General features: G+C 42.5%; 1 protein-coding gene across 4 annotated transcripts in view; it reads left to right on the forward strand.

Moving 5' to 3' along the window:
- Positions 1 to 15,103, forward strand: part of LNX1 (ligand of numb-protein X 1) — a 293,661-nt gene that overhangs the window by 216,323 nt on the left and 62,235 nt on the right. For all 4 annotated transcript variants that reach the window (XM_077477486.1, XM_077477487.1, XM_077477488.1 and 1 more), the window contains one exon: positions 14,613 to 14,790. In XM_077477486.1, coding sequence (XP_077333612.1) covers positions 14,613 to 14,790 — 178 coding nt within the window. The remainder of the gene's footprint in view (positions 1 to 14,612; positions 14,791 to 15,103) is intronic.

A 15,103-nucleotide genomic window follows, 5' to 3' on the forward strand; every position in this document is an offset into this window, starting at 1 on the left:
AGACAAGAATAAGGAAGTGTCTAAGGTATTTACTGGCAGAAAAAAAGTTTTACTTTGTTGTAATTTGTTTATTGAGATCATGGGAGGATCCCAGGGTAACAAAGACTCCTCAGGGGAGCATCTCTGTGTTTGAATCGTTGACATAGAAACATTTGTAATGGGGAGGCGTTAGTAAGATGACCACGCCCATGTGGAGGCGCCAGAAATATTTCTGCACTCGGCGTTGGTGACCCTAGGATTGGCCCTGCTGTGATGTGAGCTTCAGCTACTCAGCTCTGCATTTTTCTTTATGGTTAGCCTGGAGGACATGAAAATGGCTCTGCATATCTGAGAAGTAGAAATAGTCAATTTATTGTTTTGGTTTAAAGTAGAAGTATGGACAAAGCTTCTTTTGGCTGTACTTTGTATGAATCACAGGAGTGCAGTTCATTCTGCATTCTTGTGACCGGTTTTCAGCTGACAGTGTTTTTAGTGACATCACGCTGCCATTCAAGTCTGGGGATACCTCTCAGCTGCACTGCTGGGAAATTGAGCCAGCCGCTTCCTCCCCTCCCCAGCCCATCACTCAAGTGAGCACTGGAGGGGCAGAGCAGAAATCCAGTAACTGATAGTTGCTGCTCTCTGCTGAGAGGGGAGAGGGAGAACTGAGCAATCAGTGATGTTTGATTGCTCAGTTATCAGTGTAGAGCCGACGAGGAACAAATGCAGCATCCACCTAGGTGAGTATACTTTTTTTTGTTTTTGTAGACACAGAATTTCTCTTTTAATCTTACCGCTGTCATTTATTAGTACAGAACGTTATTCATCCTGCCTTGCAGTCACACATCTACATGCTGTATTATTTTCTAATATTTGACCTGCCCTACATATAACACTGTGCCATACCACCTCAGCATACATGAATAACACATTGCACTGTGGCATTTATCTTGCAGAGATCTGCCTGCCCTACTTTTTTCTATCCGCATACAAAAATATAACTGTTTTTCACATTCAGCTCTGTTCAGTAGCTCATCCACGTGTGCGTTGTAAAAGTGTTTCTAAACTTAGAGCAGCACACATGTTGGAAAAATACAATAACATTTGCACTTACCAGCAGTGCCCTTTATTTGACATGAAAGGATGCTTTCACTAAGAATTACAAAAACATAAAAGTCTTTTAATCCATTTTGCAGAGTCACTTCATGGGATTCCATCTGATATACAATGAATCTGTGCAATTGTCATTTAGATGGTGTAATTCCGTTATCCAAAATATCTCATATTACTTTAAATATGTTTTAACACATAAAATGTTTAATGCGTATTTTATACACATTTCACAAGCCGTAAATGATCACATAAAGAGGCTATCATAACAAATAAAATTTAAGGCTGTTACTTATAGCTTTAATTGTTTTTCTTACATAGATTTTTTTGATTTCCATTTCAAACAAATGCAATATAGATATTTTTTGCTATATCTCCAAAATTCTAAATATTTTCCAAAATCAACACGAAATGCGGTTAGCCTGGCACAGAATTGTAGAGAAATTTTGGTTCTCTGAAACCATTTGCACAGAACCGGCATGTAAAAAGGGAATAAACTTCTAAATTATTGACTATTGTATTGAGTATTTACGCAAACATATGAAAAGGAATTTAGAGATCCACACGCTAAAAGAAAACGGACAGTTATATATTCATATGGAATTGTTTATACCTAACCAACTAATATTATAAATAAAACTTTTTGAATCCTGACCATAATAAACTAAATATAGTATATCACAAAAGTGAGTACACCCCACACATTTTTGTAAATATTTTATTAGATCTTTTCATGTGACAACACTGAAGAAATGACACTTTGCTACAATGTAAAGTAGTGAGTGTACAGCTTGTATAACAGTGTAAATTTGCTGTCCCTTCAAAATAACTCAACACGCAGCCATTAATGTCTAAACCGCTGGCAACAAAAGTGAGTACACCCCTAAGTGAAAATGTCCAAATTGGGTCCAAAGTGTCAATATTTTGTGTGTCCACCATTATTTCCCAGCACTGCCTTAACCCTCTTGGACATGGAGGTCACCAGAGGTTCACAGGTTGTCACTGGAGTCCTCTTCCACTCCTCCATGATGACATCATGGAGCTGGTGGATGTTAGAGACCTTGCGCTCCTCCACCTTCCATTTGAGGATGCCCCACAGATGCTCAATAGGGTTTAGGTCTGAAGACATGCTTGGCCAGTCCATCACCTTTACCCTCAGCTTCTTTAGGAAGGCAGTGGTTATCTTAGAGGTGGGTTTGGGATAGTTATCATGTTGGAATACTGCCCTGCGGACCAGTCTCCAAAGGGAGAGGATCATTCTCTGCTTCAGTATGTCACAGTACATGTTGTCATTCATGGTTCCCTCATACAGTCCCCCATCGGATAGTGTCAGCTGTGTACTGCGCATGCGCAGTACACAGCAGACACAGATTCTGAAAATAGCCGAAGATGAACGGCGCCTGCGCCGTGCATCCAGGTTCTAGTCCCACCATCCAAATGGACATAGAGTTGGAATACAAAAGAGCCGAGTGCAGCGAGGCCGAGCCTGAAGCGTGGCGAGCAAAATGAGCCCGCAAGGGGCCCTCTAATTTTCCCAGCCCTATGTCCGCTTGGATGGTGGGGCTACCACCTCCACTAGCGGCGCAGGCGCCGTTCTACTTCTGAGATTTTCCGAAGCTTCTTCTGCTCCGTACTGCGCAAGCGCTGCACATGGGCAGTACGGGGCGGACTCTATATGATGGTCGGACTGAATATGCCACAACACCGGCAGCACTCATGCAGCCCCAGACCATGACACTCCCACCATCATGCTTGACTCTAGGGAAGACACATTTGTCTTTGTACTCTTCACCTGGTTGCTGCCACACATGCTTGACATCTTCTGAACCAAATAAGTTTATCTTGGTCTCATTAGATCACAGGACATGGTTCCAGTAATCCATGTCCTTAGTCTGCTTGTCTTCAGCAAACTGTTTGCAGGCTTTTTTGTGCATCACCCTTAGAACAGGCTTCCTTCTGGGATGACAGCCATGCAGACCAATTTGATGCAGTTTGTGGAGTATGGTCTGAGCACTGACAGGCTGACTCCCCACCCCTTCAACCTCTGTAGCAGTGCTGGCAGCACTCATACCTTTGTTTTCCAAAGACAACCTCTGGATTTGACGCTGAGCACGTGCGCTCTACCTTTTTGGTCAACCACAACAAGGCCTGTTCTCAGTGGAACCCGTCCTGTCAAGCCATGGTCTTGGCCACCATGCTGCAGCTCAGTTTCAGGGTCTTGGCATTCTTCTTATAGCCTAGGCCATATTTATATAGAGCAACAATTCTTTTTCTATATCGTACATCATGGAACACAGAGCACCATAGTAATCACTATGTGGGTATATAGGCACCTTCAGGTGATGGACACTGGTATACTCTATACAGGAAGTTCACTCCCTATATAACCCCTCCTCCTACCAGGAGTACCTCAGTTTTTTTTGCCAGTGTCTAAGGTGTTGGTCACGAGTGAAGATTTTCTCTGAAGACCTCCACTGGAGAGATCCTTTCTGGATTTAAACAGCTTCCATAGAACGGATCCATCCAAAGTGCCACTGAGGCCAAGGTGGATGGTACCCGAGCCTCATATAAGAAGCACAAGGTTTTGCCTGTAACATCTCTCTTTGCAGGGCTGGACCCTGGGACCCAGGACTTTTTGGTCATGTCTACATTACCTAAAGTTTTTCCTGGCGGGGTGCTAATACAGGTCCAAGGGAGTGGAATCCCTATAAAGGGACCCAGTCCTTGAAGGTTTGCTAACGCAGCCCGCCGTGATGGGTGAAGTTTGGGTCTGTCTGTTACAGCAGTGTCCTGCAGCGAGGATAAGGTAAGGGAAGGAGCCTAGAAACTGTAAAAAAAAGTCAACCTATGGTTTTTTTCTTCCATAAAGTAAAATCTTGCCATGCCTAAAGTCTCCACTAGGGGAGTAAAATGCACATACCTTAGTACGTTGCTTCTCAGTCAGCTCAGAGTCCCAGCTAAACAGCACGTGTGGTCTCAGCAAGCCTGGGGGGATTCCTCATCCAGAACAAAGTTTAAAAAAAACAAAAAAAATCCAGCATGTTCGTTTCCCCCCCCCCTGGGAAGGGAGGTACAAAAGTAGTTTGTACTCCCCCCCCTCAGGGGGTGCGGCGGCTTTCATATGTATATTTACTTTTCTTCCCCGCAGTTTTTCAAAACTTCCAGCCTCTCCAGCCCTCCACTCTCTCTCAAGGAGTGCGTTGAATGCCGTCCATCCGCACACTATGACAGAGGGGGCATGGCTTAAGGCACGGCACCATGTGTGGGATATAAGTCCACAAGGAGCACACAGAGCAGGTGCTGGGGACAAGAGACAGACGCTTTACAGCTAGCTGCCATAACCCCAGTATCCTCTTCTTCAGCGGGTGGTCCGCTACAAGATAAAAGTGGTCTCTGCGGTGGATTCACTGCGAGATCACTTTTATCGGCGGCGTGAGAGGGGTCCCTCTCCCACCACGATCCGGTGCCCTCCGCTGCTTACCGAAGCTGTCAGCAGAGGCAATCGCATCTGTCCCCTGCCTGGGTATGGAGGCGAGTAAGGGGAAGATGGTCCCCACCCGTCTCAATATCACTTCAGGGCGGAAGCAATGTTAAAACGTCGCTTCCACCCATAGCTCTTAAAGGGCCTTTTTTTTGCATTTTAATGTAAATATGAGATCTGAGGTCTCTTTGACCCCAGATCTTATATTTAAGAGGTCCTGTCATGCTTTTTTCTATGTAATAGGAATAAAAGTGGCACAATTTTTTTTTTTTTTTTAAAACAGTGTAAAAGTAAAATAAATAAGAAAAAAAAATGTTTTAATCGTGCCCTGTCCCAAACAAACGCATACGTGACTAGCGCTCGTATATGAAGGGAGGGAGGAAGGGGAGGGAGGAACCGGACATGACGCCAGTTTGTTTACAGGTGATCACTCCGTCATTTGACGTCATTTCCGTCATCCGCCAGTGGTTCAGACATTAATGGCTGTGTGTTGAGTTATTTTGAGGGGACAGCAAATTTGCACTGTCATACAAGCTGTACACTCATTACTTTGCACATTACACATTACTGTTACATGTAAAGATCCAATAAAATATTTACAAAAATGTGAGGGGTATACTCACTTTTGTGAGATACTGTATATGCAAGAACACCAAATGTTTTCTTTAAGCAGTTAAAAAACTGTTGAGAAATCTAGGAATAATAAGCCAATGTAAAAAGTACTTATACTGCATACTATATACTGTATATTATTATTTAGAAAAAGTTTTTAACTAGAAGCTTTAGAAAATAACTCTGTATTTTGGTTTGGTCTATTTTAGTACAAGTAAGGCCAGTAGTACACAATAATCCGTGTACAGACTCCAACACACCATCACACATCATTCCCTGAGCGATACATATATGTTATCGATATTCACATAATTTGGTTATAAATAATTTGATAAAGAAATCAAATAAAATACATTTTACATCCACAGTTTTGAAATTGTTAGCATATCTTTTAAAACTAGCGTCTTAGTATGTTTTGTTTCTTATGAAGACAATGATGGCAAAAAAAACTAAATTTTAGATTCCCATGGAAAAATAGTTCAGAAGTTTCGTAAGCTGAATACTTTCTTCCAAAAACTCATTACTACTGGACAGTAATCATTTAAATACAATTTCTGGTAAAGACACATTTTGTCAAACAGAATAATGAGTCACCATATTTTTCTTAAACCTCAATGTAGCTCTCATCCTAAATAATTTTTCCAGGTGCACAGCCCAATAACATGACTTTTTAGTATTTTCTGCAAGTTCTTTATTAAGCCCCCCACAGGATTGTTCCTTTATTCACAAAGGTCCTCATACTGTAGATACTTCAGCAGGTTAAACAGGGAGATTTAAAGCCCTCTCACACCTATGTGCATGCAGTAACACATGCTTTTAATAGATTCAAATGCACAAAAAAAGTTTGCGTGTGGGAGTCCTCCGTTCCGGCAAGGTCTGTCACGGTTCGCTGGACTTTCACTGCGCATGCGCCGCTGATGTCAGGGTCAATATCTCCTAAACCGTGTAGGTTTAGGAGATATTCATTTTACTTACAGGTAACCTTATTATAGGCTTACCTGTAGGTAAAAATGCCCAAGCAGAGTATACAACTGCTTTAAGTAGTATTTTGCAATTGTCTATGTGTGCATTGCTACACTAGTAAATGACAAGGAAGAAAAAACTGTATAGGTACCACCATCTTGCTCACTCTTCAACCAGCCTGGGTACAGAGGAGGGTGTCCGCCATCTGGATCTCTGCAAGATATCGCTCTCAGATATCCAGACAGCAAAAAAGAAGCACATCACATCATCATCATTATTGGGAGCAGCTGCAGAGAAAGGGCAGGGCTTAACTTCTGACTTTCCCAAAGTCATATAAAATGCAGCTTATATAGCACTTTCAGTAAGTCAATATTATGCCCTAAAGGGGCCGTTACCTTTTAAGTTAACACCCCACCTCCTCCTTTAAAAATGTAAACTCTCCTGTCCACACTGCTGCTAGATCCATGCTGTGCAGCCCACCAGTAAGGCTGAGGTTCCTTTACTCCTAGCAGGTGTTCAAGGCAAATCCCAATGGGTTTTAAAAAAAAATGTTCCAGCAGACTTATAAGGGCCAATAGGGGTGCTTTTGGATAAGTCATTAGGGACAGTTAGAAAATCGTGCTTTATTTCTAATTGCTAGTTTTTTTGTGTTGTTTTTTTGAAAAATCAGCTCTTTTGTAGTCTTTTTTTATTACTATTGGGGTTTATGTTGTCTTTAATTTTATTTTGTGGTTGATATGAGATCAGCGGTTACATTTGGTTGCGGTCCTTGTCATAGCAAATTTTGTTGCGCTACAAGGCTTCCTTTTGTTTCTGGGGGTAGTATATTGGAGCTTTCATTTATTTTGATGGCATATTTATTTTTTATTTTGTGTTAATATGGCCTTTTACTTATTTTTTTATTTATTCTTTTGTTTCATGGGTGGTATTTTGAGGTTTCCAATTTTTTTATGGGTGTTTTCATTTTTATTTTTTCTTGATAAAGTGATTTACCTGCTACCTCACTTCTGCACATGTGCGCAATAGTCCTATTCATCCGATGGAGAAAATGTTCATCTTGCATTCCAAAAATGTATGGTCTCTTCAGGGGGATAAATAGGCTTGTTCTGCACATGCACAAAAGGAGCAAGAGGCCGTGGGTCACACAGCATGGATCTCCCAGGAGCGTGGACAGGTGAGTACAATGACAACTTTCCAGCAGAAAAGGTCAGTCAGAACCATTCCGTTGGATATTATGATTGTGTGTGGGCTTCATCTGAATTTTTTCTTCAGAAATTCAGACGAAACTAGAAATAGAACTTGCTTCAAATCTGTCCGGCGGAATCAATTTCTATCAGGAAAACCGTTCATCTGTATGCTGGTCCAATGGACCGAATACGACGCAAGGGCAGCTATTGGCTACTTTTCTAGTCCCGTCGTACGTCATTGCGGTCAAAACTGACAGACTTTGGTCCGTTCGTGTGTGGGCAAGTCCGTCCGGTCGGAAGTCTGTCGGAAGTCCGTTGGAACTCCGTCGGGAAGACCATCTGACATTTTCTACCAGAAAGTCCAGTCGTGTGTACACAGCATTAGACTTAGGGAAGATGCTGGGGCAGGGGGAAACTTACTATGCATAACTACAGTTATCCTTTAAAGAACATTATCGAGCAACACATGATGTTTGTAGACAAGACTACAGGGCACAGTGGTGATGCAACAGCCAGTGGGAGAAACCACAGTGCTCAGGGCAGAACAGACTTCTGACACGTTCAGAGCGGATAGCGGTGGCACTCTGCAAGAAAATTAAGATTAAACTTGCTGTCCATAGGAATGGTCAGTAATTAACCTACAGTGGTTGGTAGTAGATTAACTTTTTTTAACCACTTGGGTACCGCGCTATTGCCGAATGACGGCATTAGCGCGGACCTAGATTTCCGGGACTACGTCTATTGACGTCGTCCCGGTTACGAGCGGCCTGCGCGCCCCCTGAGGGGCGCGCGCGGCGCGCTCTGTGATCGGCGAGTCCGTGAGACTCGCCTGATCACCGATCCGTGTAAGGGGTCGATCCCGACCCCTTATCACGTGATCAGCTGTCAGCCAATGACAGCTGATCATGTGATAGAACGGAGCCGGTAATCGGCTATTATTCCTCCTCGCGCTGACAGCGCGAGGAGAAAAAAAAAAAGCCGATCACCGGCGGCCGTGATCGGGACATCAGTCCCGATCACGGCCAGCAATGCAAGGCACCACATGCCACCTGCCAGTGCCCACCTGCCTCCCGCAGTGCCATCCTGAAGTATAACTAAAAGTAAAAGTAAGTGCCCCCCGTCTGTGCCCATAGTGCCCACAGTGCCACCCACAGTGCCACCCACAGTGCCACCCACAGTGCCACCCCACAGTGCCACCCACAGTGCCACCCACAGTGCCACCCAATCTGCCTCAAAGGTGCTGCACCCCAGTGCCGCCCATCAGTGCCCAGCAGTGCCGCCCATCAGTGCCCAGCAGTGCCGCCCATCAGTGCCCAGCAGTGCCACCTATCAGAGCCACCTATCAGTGCCACCTATCAGTGCCCATCAGTCCCATCTATCTGTGGTACCTATCAGTGCCCATCCGTGCCACCCATCCGTGCCACTTATTTGTGCCACCCATCCGTGCCATCTTCTGTGCCCATCTTTGCCCATCAATGCCGCCTTATCTGTGCCCATCGGTGCCGCCTTATCTGTGCCTATTAGTGCCGCCTTAACTATGCCTATCAGTGCCCACCAGTGCAGCCTATCAGTGCCCACCAATGCAGCCTATCAGTGCCCACCAATGCAGCCCATCAGTGCCCACCAATGCAGCCTATCAGTGCCGCCTTATCAGCGCACTTCAATGAAGGAGAAAAATGACCCGTTTGCAAAATTTTATAACAAACTATTAAAACATGATTTCTTTTTTTTTTTTTTGCATCTTTTTTTGTTTGTTTAGCAAAAAATAAAACTCCGAGCTGTAACTAAATACCACCAAAAGAAAGCTCTATTTGTGGGAAAAAAATGATAAAAATGTCATTTGGGTACAGTGTTGTATGCCCGCGCAATTGTCATTCAAAGTGCATCAGCGCTGAAAGCTGAAAATTGGTCTGGGACTGAGGGGGGTTTAAGTGCCCAGTAAGCAAGTGGTTAAAGAAGAAGTATGGGTTTATGAGTAAAATAAATATCCATACTCGCCTCTCTGCTGCAGCATTGGTATGATGCTGCAGCTGTGCCTTGTTGGCTCTAAGACTGAGAACTGAGTGATCAGATGACTGTTAGTAACCGTTGTGTTCCGGGCTGCAGAGGGGGTGGGCACAGCAGGTTCCAGCTCTCATTCATGCTCTGAGATGTGGGGCCAGCTGTCAATCAAGCAGCCTGATGGTTCCCGATAATATTGTGGTGATCCTTTCAGAGCCTGTGTTCCGCTCTTCTCCATCAACTCCATAGCTGACTATGGGTCACAGCAGTGCAAAAGTACTAAAGAAGTACGGCCAAAAAAAACTTTGGCCATACTTCTTTTAAAGTAGCACCAGGGCCTTTTCTTTTTTTTCTTAATAAAATTAAACTTTAAAGTGGCTTGTGTTGCAATTATATACTGCATGTTATATCAGTTTGTTAAAGTGTCACTTTTACTGCTATTCTACAAAGTAAAAAAAATAAGAAAGAACAGACTATGACGCAAAAAGCTGGAGGAGAAACAACTTCTAAAGCGAGTGACAAGCCTCTAATCACTTTCTATTTTCACCTTTCTCTCTGAAGCTCCAGGGCTGCTTTTTTTCCATCAATGTGTGACACTGCTGCCTTCATGAAACCAACATAAGATAAGAAACTCCATCTCCCAATTTATCATTTATAAAATCAAGAATCAAGGAATCGCACAGTGAAATAAGAAGTGAAGGCCGAAGTTCACCTCTTTTGTTGAGAAGAGCATTCATAATTAACATTTTAAAAAGTGTAATACATGCCCATTTAGAATAAAATGATAGTCCCTCGCAGGGAGATACGTTGAGCAACTAATGAACTGAAATAATGACTATTTCCAAAATCGAATGCGTTGTTAAAAACTCATTATATTGAATTTGACAGAAATGGGTCAAAATCTGTATGAAGTCTTTTCTCTTTTGGGTCTTTATCCAAATCCTTGAAATGTACAAGATAAATAGAAGAGAGACCGAGTGATGTGCTGCATTCACTTCCATCCTCACATGTTGTGCTGCCTGTCAAGCAGCTGCAGGGAGTGTCTCCCTCTCCTTCTGCTTCCAGCTCACACGCAGCTGTGACATGTGTGTGTGTGACACGTGTTACAACTTTCACATTGTGTTTTTCCGATGTAAATGTTTATCTTACAATAAACAAAAAAATTGTGTTGTTTGTCGTGCCTTGAAAGGGTCATTATGGAAAGGCAGAGGGTTTAAAACATGGAGATAAACCATAAAATAATAATACTAAGTATGGTTTATATTTTAAAGGAAATGTCTTTTTTTTGTGTTTTCAATTTTTTAGCGAGCTTTTTGCATCATAATAAAGTAGATTTGCAAATCAGGAAAAGCAGTCTTGTTGTGTAATGTGGTCATCTTTTTTTCTTTTGTTGTTGTTGTTAATAAACTAATTTGTATTTACTTTATCCTGGAATTTAATTGGCTATATAAAACAAACGTGTTAGGGTCGGTTCACACAGAGGGCGATGCGAGGCGACACCGACTTGCCTCGCCGCGACCTGCCGCGACCTCAGCGGCGACTTGCAAATGACTTCTGTATAGAAGTCAATGCAAGTCGTCCCGAGGTCGCCCAAAAGTAGTACAGGAACCTTTTTTCTGAGTCGGAGCGACTCGAGTCGCTCCTCTCAGAACGGTTCCATTGTACAGAACGGGGGCGACTTGTCAGATCGCGGCACGGCAAGTCGTGTCGCCTCGTGTCGCCCCCTGTGTGAACCGGCCCTTACCCTTGTAACCCTGACCCACAAAATAACCTTTAAGGAAAAACTATGGCCCACTAGATTGATGCCTTTACATTTTGTTACTCTGCTAAAGGAAAAAAAAGTGCTTTTCCCTCTCCCTCTCCCATCATTATTATTATACAGGATTTAAATAGCGCCAGCAGTTTGTGCAGTGCTTTACAATATAAAGAGAGATGAGACAGAAACACCACAATTTAATACAAGAGTGTTAGGAGGGCCCTGCTCCAAGGAGCTTACAATCTATTAGAGAGGGGCTTGTGAAACAAAATGGTAATAACTGTGAGGGAAGTTACATACATAGTTAGTAAGGTTGAATAAAGACACCAGTCCATCCTGAGCAAGTGTGGGTGCATGCCTACAATTATCCCTATTTATTTAAGGTACCCACATAGCACCGCCAATTCATGCAGCACTCCACACATACATCGTACACCCACACCGGTCCCTACCCACAAGGAGCCCACAATACAACTCACATTTATATACTAGGGCCAATTTTGAACAGAAGCCAATTAACCTACCAACACGTCTTTGGAGTGTGGGAGGAAACCGGAGTACCCAGAGGAAACATGCAAACTCCAGGCAGGTAGTGTCATGGTTGGGATTTGAACCAGCAACCCTTTTTACTGCTAGGTGAGAGTGCTACCCACTACACCACTGTGCTGCTGAAGTGGAAGATATGGTTGTTAGCCGAAGGCAGGATAGGCCTCCCTGAAGAGATGAGTTTTCAGGGATTGTCTAAAAGTGACCAGCGTAGGAGATAACCAGACAGATTGGGGTAGTGAGTTCCAGAGGATGGGAGAAGCTCTGGGGATGTCCTGGAGACGAGCATAGGAGGAGGAGACAAGGGAGCTAGAGAGCAGGAGGTCATGGGAGGAGTGGAGAGGATGTAATGTAATGTAATGTAGCTCGGGGAAGAGTTGTGAATGGCTTTGTATGTTATTGTTAGTGTTTTGAGTTTTATTCATTGGGCAAGGGGAAGCCAGTAGAGGGATTGGCAGAGAGGGGTGTCGAACACTGGTTGGTAAGGTGGATGGGTCTGGCAGCAGCATTCATGATGGGCTGAAGAGGGCATAGCTTGCGGAGAGGTAAGCCAATGAGGAGAGAGTTACAATAGTCAAGGCAAGAGATAACAAGGGAAGTTACTTAGTGGTTTCAGTGGTTAAAATGGGCATATTTTGGAGATGTTACAGAGGTAAAGTCTGCAAGATTTGGACACCGATTGGATTTGGGGCTGAAAGGACAAGTCAGAGTCCAGGATTACACCTAGCAGCCTGGCATGAGGGAGGGATTGATAGTTGTATTATTAGATTGTACACTCTTATTAGCAGGGCCCTGCTAACAATCTTGTATTTTATTGTATTGTAACTGTATTGTCTCCCTTTAGATTGTAAAGCGCTGCACAAACTGTTGGCGCACAAACTGTTGGCGCTATATAAATGAATAATAATAATAAAGTTATTCGCTACAAATTTTTTACACGATCAGAAAAAAAAGCTATCTTATCTAAATTATTTGCACATTATTACAATATTCTAAGCCAAGTCAGCACAAGGAAAACAATAAATATGTTATTTTGAACAAATATATAACTGTTTTACATAATATATAATTAATAATATGAATTTTAAAAAATTCAGTTGATTTCAAGTATATTATTGATATTATTTTTTACTGCACATTAGTTGATTTACATTTTATCCTTCAGGGAATCCTATATATTTTTATGCAGCTATTACCTTCTCCTTGCTGTTGATAAAACATAACTGCTACTAAACATACCCTTTCTCCAGTTTAGTGGACTGTATGATGATTCCACTCTGGAGACTCATCTAAAGATAATAGTGCAGCAGTAATTCATTTTTGGTGCTATTATACCATTAGTTAAAATATTCTTTGTTAATTAAATTATATTTTGTATGTCCAATTTCATAGGATAATAGCACATAGAGTTTGAGTGGTAAAACTTCTTAATAAAATGGTGCTTGCCTTTATCCGAGCGTTGGAGGACTATTCCTCCAACTGACACAAATAATGGGGCACCATTCCTTTCACTGGCACCTTGATGGGGCAACTGTTATTCATACTGAAAACAACAATGAGGCACTATCCCACTTTCTAAAACCAATGATGGGACTTTGTTTGCTCCTACTAGCACCAGGGTATTTTCTACCCCCGCTAGCCACAGTCCAGCCCCATCAAAGGCTAAAGAACAGTAAACTGGCCCTTTGTTTACAAGGTTTCCTCTACATATTCATTTGCTGTAATCAGGTTGTACCCCTTCCTCCATACTGGTCAATAATGTGTTTCTTTAGGTGTCATTGGTGCTCATTGTCATAGATGGAGATTCTGCAATTTGTTGAAAAAAATGTGTATTTGGGACCTGATCCTTTCCGTTTTAAGAGTAAAAGGAAAGGATCAAAGTAAAGTGCTTGCTGTGAGAGAGAGGCAGCAGTACTGACTCTGAAGTGGCCAACTGTAATGTCACTGAGCTTTTTCTGCTCAAATGTTGGAAATACAGATGCACACTTACATATATAATTTGTCAATCTGGATTTGTCAAGTGTAAGCCCTTGTACACACGGTCGGACATTCTGACAACCAAATCCATTGGATTTTGTCCGACGGATTTTGTCCGAAACTGTTGCATACACACGGTCGGACAAAGTTGTCGGAAAATCCGATCATACATAACGTGATGACGTTATTTCGTTACGACGGGACTACGTTCAGGCTAGTAGCCAATAGCTTTGGTCTAGGAATTTGATCTGAGCATGCGTGGCACTTTGTCCGTTGGAGTAGGCTACACATGATCGGAGTATGTCTGTTCGGAGCATTTTGTCGGAAAATTTTACGGACAAGTTGGAAAACTTGGTCCGTTGGATACTCCGACGGAAACAGTCCGATGGAGACCACACACAGTCGGATTATCCGACAAAACGGTCCGATAGGACACATTCCGTCGGAATCTCCGACCGTGTGTACAAGGGCTAAGGGGGGCATTTATCAATCCTGCCACAAGGAAAAGCAATGGTAAACACAAGCAGTGATTCCTAAATTCCCTATTTTAATTGCTCTAAATTCTTACATGTGTCTGAATGAAACCTGACCCTGGCCACTTCCCAAATAGGTACCTGTGTAGAGTGCAAACCTGCCTTGTCTTGAGTAATAAATCAGTTTTTGAACTGTCACACGTGGCTGCCCAGGAAGACAGATGCACAGGTCTGTAAACCTGTCAGAGATTTTGCTGAATGAGTCGCAACCTGATTTGCTAGGCAATTGTGTCTATAATTTATGTGATAAATGTTGGTATAAACGTGGATGTGTCTGACCGTTTTACTTTTTACTATTTATTTTACTTATTGTAACAACTTTATACATGTATGTAACATTTGAATATATGCATCTCACATGACTCCTGTTTCTGAGCTTTTATAATTTAAGGTTATTTACCTTTTATTTTTACATTGTGGGTGCCCTAATACACTCGTTTATACCAGTATGTCTTGTTTTTGCACAGAATGCTAATCGGACGGTCCTGTGTGTGGAAAAGGTTGTGAACATTGTGAAGGACCATACAGAGTCCCTGGGAATGACAGTGGCTGGTGGTGTGTCAAACTGGGAATGGGACCTGCCTATTTTTGTTACAAGTGTAGATCCTGATGGAGTTATTGGGAAAGATGCAAGAGTAAAAACAGGTGAAATCTGTCAAAAAATCCTGATGCTTCTTATAAAAATGTTTAATTGATTTTCGTGTTATACTATAATCTTTTTCTTTTTTTTTTTTTTTTTTTTTTTTTTGCAAATTACAGGCAAAAAACTGAAAAGCTTTTTACTATATGCCCTATTTGTTTTGCAGCTGAGGGACTTTTTTGGTACAATATTGGGCTCAGGATATTTGAATGGAGCTTGTGTAACTTTTATGCCATGTACACATGGCCAGACTTTTCGACAGCAAAGGTCCGACGGAATGAGTCCGTTGGACAATGCGACCATGTGTGGGCTTCATCG

This window comes from Lithobates pipiens, unplaced genomic scaffold (assembly GCF_037356315.1).
Source record: "Lithobates pipiens isolate NorthernLeopardFrog02 unplaced genomic scaffold, aLitPip1_a1.2 Scaffold_13, whole genome shotgun sequence".
NCBI classification, from domain to species: domain Eukaryota; kingdom Metazoa; phylum Chordata; class Amphibia; order Anura; family Ranidae; genus Lithobates; species Lithobates pipiens.